At 33.7% G+C, this 1334-nt stretch overlaps 1 protein-coding gene across 1 annotated transcript in view; it reads right to left on the bottom strand.

Annotated features, from left to right (window-relative positions):
• Positions 1-14: 14 nt before the first annotated feature.
• Positions 15-1334, bottom strand: part of MPP4 (membrane protein, palmitoylated 4 (MAGUK p55 subfamily member 4)) — a 46489-nt gene continuing 45169 nt past the window's right edge. The window contains exon 22 of the mRNA XM_012655099.1: positions 15-259. Within this exon, the coding sequence (XP_012510553.1) occupies positions 68-259 (192 nt within the window). The 3' untranslated portion in view covers positions 15-67. The remainder of the gene's footprint in view (positions 260-1334) is intronic.

Genomic DNA, 1334 nt, shown 5'->3' with positions numbered 1-1334 from the left:
GCTGTTATTCCAGATCTCTGTAACAAGGATACAGTGTTAAAACTCCAGCATTACTCAAAAGGCTTCATTAAGACTCAGTACCAGAGGAAATCCATGTTGCTGGTACCCACTGAGGCTCTTCCTGAGCCTTCTGTATAACAGACAACAATTGGGCACATGCATCTTGCAAGCTGTCATTGACGATCACATGATCAAAAAATTGGCCAAACTGAGTCTCTATTTTCTGGGCTAACTCCTCCATTTCTTGTAGGTCTTCATCCTTCAGAAGAAATATGGATAAGAAAGAAAGAAAAATAAGGATAGCACAGACTTTATGAGGCAAACAGAAAAAAATATACACTTTATTGTCACATTCAATTGTGAAGCTGTTTATAAAAACAATTAGGTCAAATAAAGGTCTTCTGAACTACAGGACTTAGTTTTCAGTCTTTAGTCTTACTTAATGTCTGGTCAATGTTTTATAAAATTTAGTAATAGTTTGTAGATAGATTACTCCCCTCAACTTCCCCATGTGGACTTAAATTATTTTACTCTATTATCTAAACACTTGAAGCTCTTAAACCATACACATTGTAAAATCAAAGAAAATTTACTAGCTTAAATAAAACTTAAATATAGATTTCAAATGAACATTAATCTGATAAGAATAACATTATTTTGCAGATACAAAATGGCCACTTTGAACATGTGAATGATACGACCTGGTTCTGTTGTGTTGAGCATATCCTTTGCTTCATGATGACTTAATTCATCTATAGTATTGTCTGTGTCTACTACTGTGAAATGTTCATTCAGTGAAGGTCATTTGGCCTTCACTTGGCACTAATACATTAAATTCATTTCTGTTATTTTCTTATTTGTCTATGACAGTTAAAATAGTACAACTTGTTACCAATGCAATCTTAAATACAAATGCAGGTAGTGAAATCTTGTAGCATTACTACTTTGCAAGGTGACCATACATATGATCCAAAAACAATTTTGTTAATTTGTTTAGACTGCCATAAAAAAACGAGAACACAATTTTAAATGCCCACAAGACTCAGACAATACATCCTTAGACTCCACTCTTCAAAAGGCAAACTGGAAAATGAGACTTTCATAGTCATTGAAAAAAAAAGCTAAAAATAGTAAGAGATAAAAGATACCTCATGCTTGCTTTGGCAGGACATATACTAAAATTGGAATGATACAGAGATTAGTATGGCCCCATGCAAGGACGATACACAAATTTGTGAAGCATTTATAGTTTTAGTTTCAGTTTTGCAAGGGGAAAACATTCTGGAGATCTGTTTCACAACAATGCGAATAAACTTAACACCACCAAACTGTAC

Source organism: Propithecus coquereli, unplaced genomic scaffold (assembly GCF_000956105.1).
Source record: "Propithecus coquereli isolate 6110/MARCELLA unplaced genomic scaffold, Pcoq_1.0 Scaffold113, whole genome shotgun sequence".
Taxonomy (NCBI): Eukaryota; Metazoa; Chordata; class Mammalia; order Primates; family Indriidae; genus Propithecus; species Propithecus coquereli.
Note: the sequence above shows the minus strand (reverse complement) of the source record. Positions and strands in the feature narration are given on the sequence as shown.